This window comes from Onthophagus taurus, chromosome 3, assembly GCF_036711975.1.
Source record: "Onthophagus taurus isolate NC chromosome 3, IU_Otau_3.0, whole genome shotgun sequence".
Taxonomy (NCBI): Eukaryota; Metazoa; Arthropoda; class Insecta; order Coleoptera; family Scarabaeidae; genus Onthophagus; species Onthophagus taurus.
In genome coordinates this window covers 1,356,904-1,375,072 of record NC_091968.1, presented here as the reverse complement: position 1 = coordinate 1,375,072, position 18,169 = coordinate 1,356,904, and the positions used below count along the sequence as shown (strand labels likewise).

The 18,169-nt window shown below is 35.9% G+C and overlaps 1 protein-coding gene across 1 annotated transcript in view; it reads right to left on the bottom strand.

The window, feature by feature from the left end:
- Positions 1-18,169, bottom strand: part of LOC111417138 (neurotrimin-like) — a 75,994-nt gene that overhangs the window by 34,670 nt on the left and 23,155 nt on the right. The window contains exons 2-3 of the mRNA XM_023049329.2: positions 2,477-2,574; positions 1,495-1,702 (exon numbers count right to left, since the gene is read on the bottom strand). Coding sequence (XP_022905097.1) covers positions 1,495-1,702; positions 2,477-2,574 — 306 coding nt within the window. The remainder of the gene's footprint in view (positions 1-1,494; positions 1,703-2,476; positions 2,575-18,169) is intronic.

Below are 18,169 nucleotides of genomic sequence, written 5' to 3'. Positions count from 1 at the left end.
CAAACTGCGGGATCTTGGGGGAGTGTTGGAGGGAAATTAGAGAGGGAAAGATCAGATATGGGAAAGGAGACAGAGACAACTATTATAGACGAGCGGGCTACTCGGTAACTGAGATAAATAGTAGACGAAGGGTGTGTAGGGAGATGTGGGGGGAGTTGAGAGATTGGGACCGAGATGTGCAGAGACAGGAAAGAAGAACACAAATAAAAGAGGGGAGGTATAATGAAAGGTACAGGGACATAATTACGGAGGGGCTGCCTAGATACTTGTTATTGGAAGGAGATGAGGAAGGGAAGAAGTTGGTGGCTAGGTTCCGTTGTGGAAACGAGGAGAGAGCTAACAGATACTGGATGGCCGATGAGGAGAGGTGGTGTAGGCTATGCAGGGAGGAATGGGAAACGTTGGAACATATGTTGAATGGGTGCAGTGAGTTGAGGGAGGAGGAGTTGGAACGAGGGCAGATCTTAGAAGAGGGGGGAGAGGGGAAACGATGGATAAGAATGGTTGTGGGGGTGAGGAGACAAAGGGATGGATGAGGGGATGATTGGGCCGAGGAGCCGAGGGTATGGAAATGGAGGAAGAGGGTAGAGGGTGAAAATAATATATTTATAATATATATCAGAATGTATTAAGGGGAAAATTGTAAATATGAAAAACAATAAAATGCTTATTATTAGACAAACTTACAGGTTGTCACTATCTATAGACATGTCATTTACTATTCCATCTGTCATACTTTCCGAACTATGGCCTTGTCAATCCCGATGATTCTTTTATCCTAACCCTGTATATAGAAAAATCATTTAGTAGCCGCTCTTAACCCCTCTTTCTGGATACCAATGCTAGCGCTACCAAGGAAAACATGAGAAAACGCTGTGGTGGAAGACTTCAGCTTTAGATGAAAGGAATGGAGAGGTAAACTGAAGGAGGCCGTTAACATTATCTTCATGAATTTCAAAAATCCAGATAAATTTCTAGGATTTCTAGGCATTTTTAGAAGACTTGCAATAGGTGTTCTATGAATTCAGAGGATTTCTAAATTACTTATAAGACTTTTCAAGTATATCGAGCGATTTCTAGAAGATTTCCAGAATATTATTGCGGTTTTCAAGAATATGAAATATGATTTTGTTTGTACTAATAAAAACAATACTTAAAGAGAGAAGTAACTCGTAAAGAACGGGTATATGCGTGAATGAATAGCGTTACATATCTGGAGCTTTCGTAATTTCGCCCTTTTTGATAAGAAACCGTCGCGATGTTGGTCGTCGTGTCGCGAAACGAGAGCAATAATTTCGACGCACAATAGGGTCTTGTTTGCTTTCTCCGCTATGGAATTCGAGCGAATAAGAGCCCGTACCAGGGTGTAACCTCTAAACACGGCAGGTAACGAGTTTCCATCCACTGGTATAGGTAGAATGGACACGAACGAAGAATAGAAGAAAAGAAAGCGATATAACAGTTTTCTGGAAAGTTATTACGTTTATTTCTTACCTACGACTTCTAAATATCCAACTTGACTTTTCATAGGATCCGTATTAATTTGGCACATATACCATCCCTTATCCGACTCTCTAACCTCCCTAATATGGAGATACCAAGTTTTACGTTCGCTATGAGTAACTCCAATCCGATGATTCTTCGTTATTACATGACTGTGAATGGTTAAAATTGTTTGAGTGTCGACACGAAGCCAGGCAACCTATAAAAAAGAAATAAAAAAGATTGGTGCTTTTAACTTTAATCGCCTTCCGAAGGGGGATGTTTTTAAAACACCCCTCTTCGAATTCTTTTCGTCGTTTTTGAAACGAGGTGGTGTCCTATAAATTTTCTTCGTTTTAAAATTATTTTTTGCACACTTTTTTTTATTTCCAATACTGAGTTTCGGGCGAAAACTTAAAAGAAACAAACTGGGCTTGTTACGAGGCGACTACGAAAAGTGGGGCAAAATCAGGCTTGCAACTTAATAGCGAGGGGAGTGGAAAAGCGGGGGATAAAACGTGGGTGTAAGGGAAATGGGGGGAAAACTGCTTGGCTCAAAGCCTCATGGTCCGCGCGTTTTTAACGGCTAATGCGTCCGGGATTTATAAGGAGAGCGTTCGCGAAATTGGAGATAAAATTTTATCATACTATTTGTTAGCTTTTTCAAGGCTTATTTTACTATTTATACGACACGTTTACTTATTATTTTGTTAAAAATGTTCTCTATGAGTACTAAATAATCATCAAAATTTGTGTAACGATCTCTCAACCTGAGAGTTTATTTGGGTATTGCGACCATCGAATTGAATCATTCCCGAGTCCCTCGACTCGAGACCCCAATAAATTCAAACCGAAAGGGTCGAGATTGATCGGGTAAGCGTTAAAGTACCCCGCAAGTTTAGCCACAAGTTCAAACACGATGAATGCAAACCACTACGGTCAGATGTCTAGAACGATTGCAAATTAATCATTTTGGAAAAAATAATTTACTCACTTTGTATGCTCCTAAATCTTCCACTAAACATTTTAAAATCGCTTCACGACCTACAGGAACTGTTACATTGAAGATGGGTTCGCTGAATTTTGGATTTTCTGTAATCAAAGAAAAGTGAAAATCAAATTTATTATTTATGGCGAATAAATATTTAATATGGTTTTCTTTTCTATTATGTTAGTTTTCACCACAACTGACACCTTAACAATAGACTCAAGATGTTTTTTGTTTACTTTTATCGTGTAGTTTTTCGTTTATTTCCTGAACCATTGTTTATTTACTGTCGTGGACATCGTGTGTAAACCGTTAACGATGGAATTATCCCCGACGTCTCGTCTTTCTTAGGGTAAAAACAAGATTTCTTGAGGTTTGCTTTGGGGGCCGTTCAATCAATTAGGATCTATCCACGGTTAAAGTCTCCGAAGACAGATAATGATGAATCGATTGTCGTCGTAGTCCAAGATCTATTTATCTTTTAACCCAATAAAGGAAAATCGAAATAGAAAATCTTAAATTTCAAAACGTATCGAACAATTTTTCTGTTTGTTACTTTTTACTATTTGAGGTGATAATTTACAAGACAAAAAGGTCCTTGGGATTGAAGAAAACGAAAGAGGTATTTGGAGAGATGGCGGAGAGAAACAAAAAGACTTCCGCATCCTCGGCTAAATAGGATTATGAATTTAATATGAGCGCAGGTAGACCGGGGTAACTCAATCCGCTTGCAGCTGCCTCCAAAGAAAATGTCATTAGCCCCGGTAATTTGCATCAAGGCGCAAGGGCGAGATTATTTTCTTGCCCGAAGGGTTGGTTTGTTAATTCACCTAAATTAAATTCGTTTATATGAATCTTTTTTATTTTAAATAAGTAATAAATTTGGTTTAAAACGTAACTTGTATTTCCCAACACTTTATTCTTATTTTTAAATGTAATATATTTGTCCATGTGATCAAATAGCCTCTCAATGTCTCTGAGTGATCAAATTACATATTGTTCATATTGCACTAAGGTGAAGACTAAATTTTATTAAGAGATCACCAGATATTGCTAAGAAATGATTTTTGTTATAGAAGAATGGATAGTGCTAATAGGAGACTACATCCTTATATGTGATTAGACTGCTAACGGAAAACTGGATTTTGCTAGGTGAAGGTTAGATGTTATTTATTCTGCCAATAAGAAACTAGATTCTTAGAGAAGACTAGGTACTGCTGGGATAAGTCTACATTCTCTTTATAGATGACTTGACACTTCTGGCTGAGATTAAATACTGCTAATGGAAATATTGCTATGGTTGGCTGAAGGCCCAGATGTTATTTGCAAACGACTAATTATTGCCAATATGAGACTTAATCCTCCTTGTGGAAGATTAGATATTACTGGGAGAAGACTAGATTCTCTTTATAGATGACTGGACACTTCTGGTTACTTCTGGTTACTTCTGGCAGAGATTAGTTACTGAAGATTGATAAATTCATAAAATATAACTCCTATTTTTAATTAATCTCTCATATAATTCGTAACTGTTTTAGATGATGATATAAACAAGAGTATTGCCCATAAAATTTTCCTGTGTGTTTTTAAACGTGTCTAAATAATTAATTAATGACATATGAATTGAGGTGTTTGTAATGAAATTGTAATGGTGTTTACTTCTATTATTATTGGCTAACTGAAATTGCGTTCGTGAATAAATTTGCTTCATATGTAGAGTAATTACGTATTGCTATAACTACTTTAATTTTCATTTCGCCAATGAATTCTGGGTGGTTAGGTTCTGATAAGGAAAACGTTTTTTGTCGTTTGAAGTTTAATTTAATATGCGAGAGAGAAATGTATGCGATGATTACATGAAATTGAAACATGTTAAGGAAAGGGTGTCTATGCAAATCTAACCACAATGATTGTCCTGACATCAGACTTCTTTACTCGTTTACATTAACAGTAATTTCAAATACAGTAATATTCAGGGTAAAATACTATTTCAGTTTATTGGAATGTATATCATGATTATATATATCACCTCCATTCAGAAATAGAATTATTTATATTGTAAATTGGATCATTTTCTTTAATTATGCACAAGATAGGAGTAGTACGTGTAAATTATTCGACGTGACGTGTGTCTAGATAGTCGAGAGCTGAATGCAAATTGTTTGTCTAGTTCCTCGTCCAATTGGGATTAGTGTATATTGATGTATCTAAACTTGTTTAGTTAGGGGAGGTATATTATATTTAAATGATTAAAAAAGAAATTGGTCCATTTAACGTGAGATAAGCGATTATCTCAAAATCGGTTCGTTTTACATAAAAATAAACCAAATGAAAGTTGTTCTGTTCTTAATAAATGTAATGAAGTGGGTGGGGAAATATTTGAACTTTTATTATAAATTTTATACTTGTTGGTTAATAGTATAGTTTAATCATTTTTTATGAATAAACAGTATTTAAAACTATTTGAATAAAAAAATTATTTAGATTTTGTCTACAAAAGATGTTTCGCCGTCGTACTGGCAAAACTACTCGGTAATTTTTTAATTATTTTACTTTTATTCATAGATTAATATTTTGCAATCAACAACAAAGGTGCCATTTAAAAAATTAGTCGTGACCTTGATATGATCTTGAAAATAAGGTCAAGGTCAAAAAATGTTATCGTCATATGGATAGCGCTTATCTAAAAGGTACCAATCGCCAAATTATAGTTTTGAGCAAATGGTGATTAAAGTTTTATAATGCTGAAAAATAATTTTGTGGATGAAACGGATCAGCCTTTACATTTTATAACATGGAATAGATTCCTAAAGCATTCCAGTAAGTTTTTCACCGATTTAATTTTTTTTGATTTGATTTTTTGACGAGAATGGCGCTTGGTTCTCTTTTGATTAAATAGAATTTTTTACATGGATCTACATACATCGTTTGTATGGCGTTTGGATCTTTATGCGTAATGCAAAAATATTGCATGGATCTGTTCTCATACAATAAATACTACTTGATTTTGTATATTATAATAATAAAAAATGTATAGGAAAGTGTTTCAATTTATTAATACACTGTTGGACATAATTCACGAGCACACCCTATATAATCTGAACGCGTGAAGATAAATCCATGATATTTGCGGAGCACAAAGGTTTACTGTAGACGAGTTTATTCATCGAGTTTCGAGTTGTTCCGTCGCGGCATTGTTGCTGAGTCGCTCTTCCAAGTGGAACATTCCGTCGCTATGGAGACCGAAGTGGATGGAAAATACCGGTCGTTTTTAGTGTGGTGTGAGGAACCACATTGTTATCGTACTCCGTGCGCAATGGATGGGCGATCGCGTTACTTAAGCGAGGAATGTTTGAGGGTATGCACATTGAGGGTGTATCGTTCCGTGAAATTGCGCGTCGTCTCGACCGGTCGTTATCGGCAGTGCAACGGGTATGGCGAGAATGGTCTGAGGTAGGACGTAGGTACCTACAGCCGCGGACGGGAGGGCCCTGCGTGACTCCAGCACACGAGGATCGCGCTCTTGTGCTCAGCGCTTTACCGTTGTGTGAGTCCTCCTCAAGGCAACTTGGAGCTGTTTGGCCACCGGCAGGGGAAGGTGCACTCACTACGCGAACTGTACGGCGGCGTTTGGTAGATAGTGGACTGCGCGTGCGTCGTGCGAAACAGCGGATTCCAGTAACATCCGAGCACCGCAGCATACGTCACGAATGGGTCAACGCTAGGCATTAGTGGGTTGCCGAGTAGTGGGACATTTTGTTTTCCGACGAATCAAGATTCGAATTGAGCATCGGTGATGCGCGAATTTTAGTTCGTCGGAGACGTGGTGATCGTCTACTCGAGCAGTGCGTGCAAGAATGCTCTATCCACCGACAACCGAGCATTATAGTTTGGGGTGCTATTACACATGGTGGACGTACACGTCTGCTGCGTGTATAGCAGACCATGACGGGTCAACGATACGTAGATGAGGTGCTACGGTCCGTTGTGCTTCCCTACGTTCGGCGGCTCCCAGGTCTGCTATACATGCACGACAACGTACGACAGCACATCGGGCGTGTTGTACAGACCTTTGTGGAAGAGCACCGTATACGAATGCTTCCATGGCTAGCTCGGTTTCCGCATCTGAATCCGATCAAACATGTTTGGGAAATGACTGGTCGGAGACTTCTACGTTATCCGGCTTCCTCGGCTAACGTTGAGGAGCTATGGAGACGAGTTGAGGTGGCATGGTTGGCCATCCCTCTCGCTACAATACAGCGACTTATTGACTCCATGCCACGTCGTGTAGCGATGGTACGCGAAGCTCACGGGGGATACTCTCGCTCTTGATGTTTCTCCTCCCAGCAGAGTTGTGCCGCTCTCCATGTAAAAGTAAGTTACACTACTTTAGTATTACTTCCATACCAAATTTTATTGCGCTAGACACACGCGTTCAGATTATACAGGGTGTGCTCGTGAATTATTTCCAACAATGTACAATAAATAATAACATAATAATTAACAAATTAATCATTTGTCTCAGGTATAAAATCAATGTTTTGACCAAATGCGTCTACATCGTCTTCAAAATCGGCACCATTCATGTTTCTATAAAAATACTTGACATCATTTGGGATCAGAGGCATCAAACTTTTAATGTCAGCCAGCTTTTTATTGGAAATTTCTTTTCCGTTGGGATACAATTGAAAAAGTTTTGATGCAAAATAAGGCTCTACACTGATTGGCCTGCCTTTGGTTAGTTTCCTTATGTTAATTTCTTTATAATCTTCATCATCTTTCTGGCTATACTTCATAAAAATTGAGAAAGGTGTTTCTTTACTAAATTTTATTACCCTAGCTTGAAGCCAATTAACGTGCTCTCTATTACTATCTATTTTTCGGTTGGTTATAAATTGCTCTATTCTTGAAGTTCCGACGAAGTCATCCTTTGTCATTTCAACCCCAACAAATTTACTCTTTGACGAACAAAGTTCAATGATATTTTAAAACTGATCTAGAGTGTAAACACGTAATTGGTACTTTAGTTTTCTTTCAATCTCTCCAAAGTCCGTATCATTCGGTAAGAAGCTGTGGCCAGGCATCAGGTATTTCAAGTAGATAGTTTTAAATGAAGTGTGCGATTCTAGAACAGCTTTTAAAAGTAATACGATTTTAATATTTCTATTTTAGCCTCCGCACGAGTCAGACCATAGAATTAAGTTTTCGGTTTCTTGCGTCAAAAATGTATCAACAAACTTTCTAATACAAGATCCGACCTCTTGAGCCCCATGTCCAGCTATTCCCTCTTTCCAAATAAAATAATATGGTGTGTTAGTTGAGGCTACATGTTTATGGTTTCCCCCTTCGCACAGAACAACTTTCATTTGGTTCAGTTTTATGTAAAATGAATCGTTTTTGAGATAATCCCTTGTCTCACGTTAAATGGACCAGCCTGTATAAGACCACATTCTGTTTCCAATGCAGGAAAATAATAAATGGAGACCACGGAGAAGATGGGATTACACAGTCGATGTGTACGCAAAATAAGTGCTAGGATGCAGGAATTGGAAGAGAGAGGAGAGAGATAGCGGATTGCAGCGCCATAGGAGGAGAAGAAGAAGACATAAGTTATTCAACAAATTGCAGAACGATAACAAAGCACACATTTTTTGTCAAAATTGAGTTAAATACACTGTTGCATCCAATAAAATAGTAGCTATCAGTTGGTGCAACAACGAGGCACCAACCGAATGGAACCCTGGTAGGGCAATGTTAAACGGAGCTGTCTTCACCTTTGAATTATAGCAACAACAAGGCGGCTCATGTATGAGTTATACTTGAAGACATATGAATCTGCCGTGTAAAATGACATGAAAACTAAACAAAAAAACGAACAAACCACCTTGAGTATTAAGCTTGTGGTCCCTTACGATTTATTTTATAGATATTTTAAATCAAACTTCAAAAACTATTCTTTTAGCCACCCTAGAAGTGACACGTGTCAAACTTTTGATATATTAGAAAATAAGATTAAAAATAAAGAGTTAACCGACGATCAGAAGAATGAGCTAGAAACTGAAAAAAAGTTGCACTTCAATAAATGCCAAGTTTTTATGATGATCTAAAAATGAAGCAGATTTTGGCGAGAAATGATCCTATAGTTGCCTAAAGTCCCTACTGGCAATGCGTTCTACTTAAGACAATTCTGGATGTTTAATTTCTGTGTATATTCAGACAAATTTGGAAAACCATATTTTTATGTGTATCATGAAGCACAAAGTAAAAAGACACTATGCATTTGTATTGAGTGTTCGGCCGTCTTAAGCGACGCACGGCTAAACCCGAATGTACAGGGTGTCCCTTTAAGCGTACGGAGCGGCTGTATCTCAACAACGGTAAGGCCTAGAGGTTTGGGAAAAAATCCTTATAAGCAAAGTAGGCAAGAGAAATAGCTGGAAATTAGTTTGAAGTTCATAATTCGGCCGCTAGGGGGCGTAACTGCCTGGGCTATCTCAGAAAGTTAGACGATGAGCTATAACGTTGACAACATCATTTAGTAGCTTGGATAATACCGCATTGCTTTTGTTTTGCGATATTTCTCATATCTGTCATAATAAGGGAGGGGGAGGCCAATGCCTTTTCATATGTTTACATTTTAATATCTCCTGGACCATTCAACCGATTTGAATATTTTTGGTGTTGTTTGAAAGAGCATTTCATGCTCTTTTAAAAGATACTTTCAGTAAGACCGCTTGGTTTAAAACAAATAAGCTAGAGGCCGTTATCTGCAGCGGTTACATATTTTTGTGATTTTTGAAAAAAAGTTAAATGGAACGGTACTATTTACTTCACAGACCATTAATCACCATAAAATTTGCTAAATATTAGTGAAAACCGCATCTCGATATCTCCATCCATTCTCGAATTATAAAAGAAAATGTTAAAAATTCGTATATCTTAATCGGATCAAGTTACCTTAGGAAACAAATAAGAGAGAACAAAAATTTTATTATCTAGAACCTTCCTTCACACTTTATCCAAGCTTAGAACTGCTTCAAAACTACTTTTGAGGCGTGTTGAAAAGCCAACGAATCAATGAAACATCAACAATGATAATAAAACAAAATAAACCAAAACATTTAGAATAACTTAAATTTTTGGCAAAAATAACTCACTAATGTGCGAAATGCCTTCCATAAACCTCGATGCATTTATTTAATCTAGTTTCGACGAAAAAAAAAGCGCTGCTTAAGTCTCGGCCCTGGACACGTTTCTACTGGTATTTAGTGTTTTGACATATTTTCCCTGGTTATTGGTTTTTCTTGAAAAGTCAGGTCGTTTAGTCTACCCAATAGATAAAGGGGTGAAAGCAATGTGGGTTTTGCTCGAACCAAGAATGCATATTATGCAAGTTTACATCAGCTTGTGAACAGATGCTTCATGCAGCATTTGTGATAAAAGGTTTGGATTTGCCCAAATCATAGTTAAAAGTCAATGGTAATAGTTCAGTCTGTTATCATAATCGGTATCTGTTAAGGTCTGATGTAAAACAACGTGGTGGAGATATTATTCTCTTGAGAACCTTTGTGGACAATTGTTTTCGGAGTTGCCAGATTATGTGGGATCACATTGCGCACCAATATGATTTACGAATTCATAGAGATGTCTGAATGGGCTACACGTTGCCAGTTTTCCGTAATCGCTAAGTCAATCTTAAAAACATTTCTAGAGAAAAATGTCTTTCTTTGTCGTAATCGCATTGCACATTTTTGCCATGCAGTTACATCGTATTCGAAACATTGAAAATAAATCATCATACGCTCTATCATACGCTTCTGCGTTAGTAAATGACATGTTTACAGTTACCATGGTTATGTGATTTGTTTTTCTCGATGAGGTAGCTGGATCCGATTGATGGCACTCGAGTTTTTAACATTTTCTTCTATAACTCGAGAACGGGTGGCGATATCGAGATGCGGTTTTCACTAAAATTTTGCAAATTTTAAGGTGACTAAGGGTCTGTGAAGTAAATAGTATCGTTCCATTTAACTTTTCTTCAAAAATCACAAAAATATGTAATCGCTGCAGATAACGTCCTCTAGCTCATTTGTTTTAAAGCAGTGTTAATTCTAGTTTTATACTATCACTAGAACTAACACAAGAACTAGAATCATTCGGGTTAAGCCGTCTTGAAAGACGTGCGGCTAAACCCGAATGTTTCAACACTAGGACCTACAACTAGAAGCATTCGGATTTACCTCCACGTCTTTAAAGATGGCTAAACCCGATGCGTCATCCGTATAATAGGTTATTTTGATTTTGCTCATTGTGAATGAGTAACCGCCTTTTATGTTTCTGATATGATGAAAACACGGTTCAAGGTTGCTGGAATAAGAATATGATGGGAGTCATCAAACCAGTCTCATCATACTTATTGATAAATCGAAATGATGTTGAACGATATAAAATAAAAATAATAAATAAGTAAACTTGTAAGTTAAAGAAATGATGCTGCTAAGTCAACAAGAGTTTACACACAATAACTGACCGTTACAATTAAAAGCTACTGCGGCCGTAAACTTTGGGGTTTAAATGGGTGTACGGTCCACTTTCTCTTTCTCTCTCTCTCGTTGAACATAGTAGAGTCTCTCGCCTGAAAATGGTCATAACTTGTCCGGCCGTTATTGTCGGCGTTAGCAGTTTACGGTTTTGGGGCGTTAAATGCTCGTTTTATGACTTAATCACTTATTTACTCGCTTAAAGTAGACATTAAAACAAACTTGTACGGAATTTTAACGAGGCGAAAATAAACTGTTTCAAGAAACGACGGGCATAATTTAAAATTATTCTTTTATCAATAACATGCAGACATTTCATTTTCAAGACATCATCCGATTTCAATTTTCGCACACGCTGCCCCATTAGTAAAACAATTCCGGGAGCGGGAGCGAGACGTTCCATTTTTTGAAATGATTAATATGCCCTTTCGTCGCCAACCCCGGGAGGAGCCCTTAACTCGTCGTAAAAATGGGGTGGGCCCACTCCCCGAACGGGACAAAGGAACAGACGGCTGCCCGTCGCCCCATAACGAGCTCAAAAATCGCCTCCGGCACTTGATAAATGCCTTCGCTAACAAGCGCCCCGCTTAAGGGAGTTTCATCCCCTTAAACACCCCCAAAAAAAATCAAATAAGTATTTTTTTTCGTAAACAAACTCTTTATTTGGTTAATTGATTTAAGTATGATATTTGTTATAACTTTACGACAAAAAAAATCGAGATTAATATGATTAACAGGTTGAGAGGATTAAAACTGAAAAGATCTAAAGAATCATCGAACTGGAATAGAGGTCAACAGCTCTCTTTCCGTTTTGTGAACTCGGTGGTCACTCATTAACGCCGGCCATTAAATTAGCTCGCTTTGTGCACACGAGAATCCGAGAACTGCGAGTTGACAAACTCTCTTGAGTGTTTTTCAGTAGGGATGAAAGATTTTTTTAAAGCATTTCTTTTTTTATTTTTTTGAAAGGGAACTTGTCGTTTAGATTTTTTCTCTTGAAATAATTCCGTAGAGAACTTTTCTTATTAACCGTGGTGTAATTGGAACAAATTCAAATGGAATCATAAACAAGATGAACTTCTCTCACTTAAATAGTAAAGCAATTCGTTCATCTACAGAGGTACGATGAAACGTGAGCTTCGGGTTTACTACTGCACCTTCCAGCTGTTTCTGTCGGTTTCCGGGAACGTTTCTCCCCGGGGGGTTAATAAAAGACATCCAATCATGTGGGGACAGTATTGACCTTTTTCTTCAAGCCACCGGAACTCGACCATTTGGAAAACTGTTTTCTTCTCTCCCTTTATTAATACTTTTTACACTTAAGGCTATAAAAAGATCTATAACGAAATTCTGTTTGAGGGTTTTAAGTTATCTTTTAAAAGGTTTTTTGAGGTAAATCTTTTTAGGTGGTGATTTTTCAATCTTGCGACTAATTGTAATGCACCGTCGGACGTATTATTACAACGTTAGGCGCCACTAATGGCATTAGGGAGAACTCCGCCGTTGGGAACTTTAATCTAAAACTTTTGCGCGAAGTGCTGATGAATCCTCGCCGCTACCAAGGCAAAACTCTAAAGGGAACGTGGACCTTATTAAATAGTAACACTCCGGAGACTACCGGTTCTAATTAAAAATGTTTCTATAAATTCAGGTCAAATCGTCAATCATTTTAAAAATCTTACAAAACTTACTTGAACACAAAAAGGGTTTACCATCTTAACTTTATTTTCTTATATTTTTTTATCTTCAATCCCCATTATTTATTGCAGTTCTAGTTTAACCTTCGCGTGCTGTCATAAAATTTATAACAATTTTCGTTTTTACAATACAGGGTGCCCATTATGTATGGAATATAGTATATATCTTGGTAAGTATCAACTTTACAAAAAAACATTTTATACAAAAGTTGTTTAATATTTGATTTGCCATAATAAGACACCATTCAATTGTTTTTATTTCCGAAAACAAATGAGCAACGAATAACATTTAATTTTTTTTAAATGGCAATGTACCCTTTCGTTAGGCTCATTTGATAGACATTTTTTTCTCTTTACGATGACGTAAAACTTTAGTACCATTATACTAGAAAATTTTTGAAAAAAATGTAAAAACAGTTTATTAAGTTAATTACTAATAACGCTAGGAGGGCCTATCATAAATCACGGCCAGGTACTTTTTCGGGGTGATAATTACTGCTGCTACTGTTTCTGAGGATCATAAAAACCACCAGAAAAATCGGAGACTATACTCTTTGGATGGGATACAAAAGTTGCCTTTTCAAAATTCTCCAAACAGTCGAGTGAGATAGGTTTAAGTTGTGAGCAATTTTTCTGGTACTTGTGGTCGGATTTTCATCAATTTCGTTGAGGACAGCCTCTTCTACTTGGGGGGTTGCAACTACCATAGGCCGCCCATTATCAGCAGTATTCCTTTTAAAACTTCCATTTTCCCATAGTCGTTGGTGAATGCGTAGAAACAAGTTATGGTGTGGTACTGGGCGATTAGGATGTCTTTCTTGATACAACCGCCTTGCTTCTGCCGAATTACCGGACGCCATTCCGTAAAGGTAATGCATTTCGCACATTTCACTGTTTTTGTAATTCATTTTTAATTTTATAATACAAGTTTACTTTTTGCAGGTACTAACTAATTGTTATTTTGATAGGAGGTAGCTTTTATTAAAAATTTAAAGCCGAAACGTGCGAAACGCGTAACCTTTATGGTTTGGAGAATTTTGAAAAGACAACTTTTGTATATTTTTTTTATTTTGCAATTACGAAGTTAACGCTTGCTTTTGTTACTTGTTTTAACGTTTACATAAATTTTATTTAATTGTAAAATGAAATTCTATTTCAAAAAATTGACCATGATTTTCAACTTAAAAGTTGATTTTTCTAGAAAACGGCCAAGTTTAGAGCTCATGACCTATAGTACCTTTTTTGTGCAAAAAATAGTGACGGTTTAAATGGACGTCTCAAAACCGGACTTTTTCCAGTGGCGTAGAAGTTGGGGAGAAAAACAACCCCAACTTCAAAATCTTCACCAATTATGACATTAAAAAAATTTTTTCTCGCACAAAACTTAGCTTATTATGACTAGAAAATGCTTACAAACGCTGTTTAGAGAGAATAAAAAATATTAAAATTAATAAAATTTACACATTAATTATTGCTTATTAATAATGCCGTATTTATATTATGGGATGTATTAAAGGATATAAATGTATTATAAACAGGTTTTGAGTCATACATGAAGGTTTGGGATCGTTTGTACATTTTTGAAAAATACAGGTCCGTAATGACAATTTTGTGGGAATCGAAATTTTTTTCATCTTTTCAATATTTCAATCTTTTCGGTTTTTCGTGAGTAAACCGTGAGAAGAGGGCTAAACCTGAATGTTTCTAGTTCTAGATCTAGTGTTAGTTCTAGTTTTACACTAACACTATCACTAGAACTAACACAAAACCTACAATTAGGTTGGGTTTAGCCGCTTTGAGATACGTGCGGCTAAACCCGAATGTTTCTAGTTCTAGATCTAGTGTTAGTTCTAGTTTTACATAAACACTATACCTAGAATCATTCGTCTTGAGAGACGTGGTGCTAAATCTGAATGTTTCTAGTTCTAGGTCTAGTGTTAGTTCTACTTTTCTTTCAATAAAAATATACCACAATCTAACGTTAAATAACAAAACGTCAACTTTAAATTTATTATTATATCCGTAATCTTTATAAAATAACCTTTAAAATGAGTCCAAACATGACTTACTTATCTCAAAAAACAAAAAAGTTAAAATAAAAAATATTAAACCCGAAGTTAGCAACAATGAAGATAGCAATTCAATTTTTAAATATTAATACCAACCTTAATTTTTGATTTTTTTTATTATATTTTCGTTTTTGTAACGAATTTTAAGAACATTTTATAAAAATTAATAATATATCAAAATGACGTTGACATTTCAAACCGGAACTTACTTATATCTCGAATAATATTGGAATTAAACGTCAAATCATGTTTGGGCTGATTTTAAAGGATTTTTCACGACGATTACAAATATGTCAAAATTGACGTTGACATTTCTAACCGGAACATGACCATAACTTCATTAATATTGAAGATAAATATGTCGTGTTTGTATTCATCTTAAACGTTTTTTAATGAAGATTACAAATATATCAAAATTGAGGTTGACATTATAAACCTGATGTTAGTTGTCATATAATAGACAAATGGACAACTTCATGGTGTGATTTCATTCTTTATTAAAAAACTTTTAAAATGAGTTCAAACAAGACGCACTTATCTCTAAAAACAAAAAAGAGAATAAAAAACATTAACCTTCAATGTTTTTAGTTCTAGGTTTACTGTTAGTTCTAGGATTACACTAGCACTATCGCTAGAACTAACACAAGACCTAGAACTAGAATCATTCGGGTTTAGCCAATTCTAGTTTTAATTGTTATTCAGCGTTTGATTATGGGATATTTTTATTAAACGAAAAGGAGAACTAACACTAGACCCAGAATTAGAAACATTCGATTTCATTTTATGTTTTTAACAATTGTTTAATATAAATTAATAATTATTTATATTACAAGTGGGCTAGAAACATAATTACTGTACGAGTACTGTAATTATGCTCTAACCCACGTGTGATATACAACATTTTATCTACGACTGCTAAAAATTACTTAAAAATCAATTTCTTTAAAAAGGTCTATTTTGCCATTTATAAAAATTGTATTTGAAAATGATTGTTGACAATTTTAAATTAACGTCAGTTTCAATCATCTGGAATAAGTGTTTCGAAATGTAAAAATATAACAGTTAATGTTTATAATAAATAGTATTGTTACTCTTTAAATAGGTAGCACTTTTTCTTTTGTATTGTTGCTCGTTTCAATAAATTAAGTGTGTTCTGTTTGGACCAAAAATGCGTTACGAAACGAAACCAGTGCGGTAATGAAATTCATTACGTAACTCAAATCACCTCAAATGAGTGTGGTAATGATGACTTATCCAAGTAGTCGTAGATAAATATTTTTACTCTAGCAAAATGTGTTTTATCAAAAATAACGTAATTTTTATTAATACGGACCTGATGTCATAAAATTTATGACACGCGCCCGCTCGTGTTATAAAATCGGGCGTGCCCGCTCGAAGGTTAAAGATATAAATCATTTTTTAACTTTGAGAGGACTTTGTGTAAATATGTCAGGAAAAATTTTGATGCATTAAGTAATATTGATTAAGGTCAAGGTACAATCCAAAATATCAAGGACGAACTTGGAGGATATCAATAAAGAAATTTAGAGATCAACAGGGATCGGAGCGGAGCATTGATTGTTCAATTTAGTATTGACTGTAACATCTCCTTGACTTTATCGATTAAAATCATACGATTTCAGACGATATCATAGATTGTTCACCTTAAGTTTAGCCAAGGTGCAGCAATACCTACATATGCTTGTATACATATATACACGTACAGTGTGTTAATTAATTATCATACCCGACGTCATCATTGCAAGTATGCAACCAACATCACAGTGCAATACGCATCATACGCAAATCAAGTATTGCAATACTAATACTGTGATATTGGTTGCATACTTGCAAAGATGACGTCGGGTACGATAATTATTTAACACACTGTACTTGCATAACTATGCACCAAAATTAACTTTGTTTTTAGTCTCTTTCTTGCTTCTGTTGTCTCGTCTTATCTTTTTTCTAATAAAATTCATGAAATACACATATTTAATTAACAAATTATTTAAAATTTTTTTATTTATTTCTTTCTTTGTGATAACGATCTAAAAAAATTCAAAGTAACTGTTTATTGGAAACGTGGACATTATTTTAAATGTCAACTTTAAATTATTTAAAACCCCTACTTAATATCACATTGACCACCGGCACAAACCTCCGGAGGTAATCGTACTACCCGGGTCATTACTGGGGTTGGATACTCAGGGGTTGGTCATTAACTGCCCCCCCAAGCAACCAACGTCCACTAGCAAAAGCAAATCAACAACAAAAAAGAGCCAATAAACGCTAAGATTACAGCGGGCGTCGTATTGCAACCACCACCGGTAGTAATTGTAATCGGACCTCGTCTACTCCGGTTTATTACATTGCGCTCGTTAATAATGCAAAGTCTTTTTTAAAATGTGTAGCGAAAATTTAAAAAAAGATGTTGGATTATATTAAAAGACGATTTGTAGAGAATGCTGGGGGTGAAACCAATTTAGATAGCATAAATATCCCTCCGTGGTAAATCCGGTATTCAATAGACGGATAAATCAAATCGTAAATGCGATTCAACTTTGGGTTTTACATAATCCTCTAGTTTCAGCCCTCACCAGCGGTATCGCACGTGGTTTTGACGTATCATAAAGGGGGTTCATTCTAATTCTTTTTTAACTACCCTTATAACCCGTTATAGCTTAAAACTTATTTAAACATCTGCTCCAAATTCGCTAAAATAACTAAATAATCCTAATAAAAAAATCCATTGCGTATACACCAAGTTGTTTTTTAATTCAAATAATCTGATTCAAACAAACCGTTTATTTAGCTGTATTTTTTTTGTTATTGTTTTTGTTTTCGGTGTTTACGATTAAATAAAATAAATCCGTGCAAAGTATGCATTAAATACGACCAGTTGGCGGAAAAATGCCCTTTTGCCCACAGCCTTTTTGCGAGTTTGAAAATAGTTTCCAATCTCACCCAGTGACATATACATAAATTGTGACCGGTTCTACCTCGTGTATAGTTTACTTTTTTTCGGAGGGGTTTATTATTTATGACATATCACTCGTATTTTTTCGCAAATTCAATCCAAAAACCTGCCACACCGGGTTTTTTTTAATTTTTTTGAAAGCGGAAGAAAAAAAATCGATGGAGGGATTAATCTGTCTACGTTTGATTTATCTTCGAATCCCCGACGATAAAATAAACCCCCTAAAATAAAAGCGAAATAAAAACCAACTGGCATAAAAGATCGAGACGAATAAGAATCAAAAGATACAGATGAAACGAAATTATTAAAAGCCGCGACGGACATCATCATCGTATTTTCACCGGGTGGAACACTATTTTCTACTCGCGTTTTACGGCCGGGTTTTTATTTCCAAGAGATAACTCACCTGCGCC